This window comes from Penaeus vannamei, chromosome 34 (genome assembly GCF_042767895.1).
Source record: "Penaeus vannamei isolate JL-2024 chromosome 34, ASM4276789v1, whole genome shotgun sequence".
Classification (NCBI taxonomy): Eukaryota; Metazoa; Arthropoda; class Malacostraca; order Decapoda; family Penaeidae; genus Penaeus; species Penaeus vannamei.
Window position 1 is genome coordinate 11,722,945 of NC_091582.1, and position 2,500 is coordinate 11,725,444.

Below are 2,500 nucleotides of genomic sequence, written 5' to 3' on the forward strand. Positions count from 1 at the left end.
CTCCCTCTCCCTCTCCCTCCCTCTCTCCCTCTCTCCCTCTCTCCCTCTCTCCCTCTCTCCCTCTCTCACCTGACGAGCCCCGGCGGGAGAGTGTGCAACCGAACCACAGTCTTCCCGACGGTGGTGGAGTTGAGGATGACCTGCCAGGACGTGCCATTCTCGGCGTCGCACAGCCAGAAGGGTTCCAGTTCCTCCGTCAGTTGCTTGGGTTCGGAGGTAAAGGTCACGTTTACACAGCTGGTGATCTCGCCGCTGCGGGAAAATCAGAAAGCCATGGTCACTTCAGATCCTTAAAATCGGGTTGAATCAGCTCAGGAAGACTTCAGACCCGAACTCCAGTAACTGCCGACCGAATCAGTATCTTGCGGAGGGACTCACCGGAGCGTAAGGACGAGCGGCGCAGAGCCTCCCTTTACCATTTCCACGTCCTTTGGTGCCAGGATCAGGGCGGCAGGAGGCTCAGTCGGGGCAGCACCTGGCGGGCGAGAGGGCGTGAAAACAGCGTGATGAGGTTCAAGCCAAAGGGATATCGGCATTTAATAGATAACGACTGTTTATAACTTTAGAGAAATATGGGATACTCTCGTGATTAATTATCATCATTATTAGAGAGAAAAGGTATGCTGTTCGTGTGAAAAACAAACGGCCATGGTAAACGGGGTCAGTCCTTTTGACACGATAAACGGCACGTCAAAAGGCGGCGCGAGGAGAGGTGTCAGCGACCAGGATCTGAGACGGTCGTTATAAACACAAGTACCAGTCAGTCATGCTTATCGCGGCGAAGATAATTCTTACGTGCTCTTTCCCTCTGTTCTTTATCTTTTCTTGAGTTGTATCGGTGTTCCACCTATTCTCATTCTCTCTCTCCTTTTCCTGTTCCGGTTCGACTTTTACGTTTTCTCGTTTTCTGTGGGATCGGACAAGAGCCAAGGCAACAGACCCGTTTTCCCTTGCCAAGTCTCCGGCGCTCTCCCTCGCTCTAACAGAGCCTCTATCCCTGATATCCCACCAGCAGTACCATCAGCAATTCCTTCACGAATACTTCTGGTAATTAATCGTGTCGTTTCAAGCCAGGTGCACTGATAGCTTCTGTTATCAGCATAGATTAAAGCGTTATGGGGAAACTGAAGTAAAATTGATTATAATTGGTCACAGACAAAAATGCGACGCCACGTGAAAGATATCAGATAAAAATGACCTTTCTGATACGCCAAGATTATGACACGTTAACGCCAAACATTTCTCTAGGTCAGAATCCATCCCGGATGCTTATCAAGATACCTGTTTAAATGGCCACAGTGATAGCGAAGAAAACATATAATGGAGAATGATGATTGTAATGATGGTGATAATTCTGATGATAATGACGATGATGAAGATGACTATGAAGGTAATAAAGATGGTGATGACGATGACGTTATATGTTATTATTATTATCAAAACAATTAACATAATAAAATTCATAATAGTGATATGTCACAATGATAATCGCAGTGACAATGATGATGATAATAATAACAATAACAATTATGATAATTATAACAATGATAGTAATCATAATTATCATTCTTATCATTATTATTATCATTATTGTTATTATTATTATTATTATTATTATTATTATTATTATTATTATTATTATTATTATTATTATTATTATTATTATTATTATTATTATTATTACTATTATCATCATCATCATCATCATCATCATTATCATCATTATTATCATTATCATCATTATCATTATCATCATCATTATTTTAATCAAAATAATAATAATAATGAAACAAACAATACAATAACAGCAGGGATAATAATGATAACAACAACAACAACTATATGAATAATGATAATGATAATAACATTTTCATTCTTATTAATGATGATAATAATGATAACAATATAAATAATCGGTCACAATGATAATTATAGCAATATCAAATTAATAAAGATAATATCAATAATAACAGTAATGATAATAACAAAAATAGCAATAATAATAATAAACATTGTTATTGATGAGAATAATGTTAATATTTTAAATTATAATGATAGTAAAAATGATAATAATGATAATAATAACAATGATGATGATGATGATAATGATAATAATAAAAATCATGATGATGATGATAATGAAAGTGGTGATGATGATGATGATGATGATATAATAATACTGATAATAGTAATACTACTACTACTACTAATACTACTACTTCTAATACTACTAATAATGATAATAATGATAATAATAATGATAGTAATATTAAAATAATAACAATAATAATAATAATAACAATGATAATAACAACAATAACAATAATGATAAAAGTATCAACAAAAATAACAAAAATGATAAAAATAATAATAGTAAATATAATAATAATGGTAAAAACAATAATGAAAGTAATGTTAACAACAACAATGATAGTAGTAATAGTAGTAGCAGTAATAATAACGATAATAATGATAATGATAGTGATGACAACAATAACAA

General features: G+C 34.9%; 1 protein-coding gene across 1 annotated transcript in view; it reads right to left on the reverse strand.

Moving 5' to 3' along the window:
- LOC113828694 (cystinosin homolog) overlaps positions 1-2,500 on the reverse strand; it is a gene marked incomplete at its 3' end in the record, with an annotated part of 18,834 nt that overhangs the window by 15,275 nt on the left and 1,059 nt on the right. Inside the window, 2 exon segments of the mRNA XM_027381706.2 lie at positions 70-252; positions 379-475. Of these exon segments, the coding sequence (XP_027237507.2) occupies positions 70-252; positions 379-475 (280 nt within the window).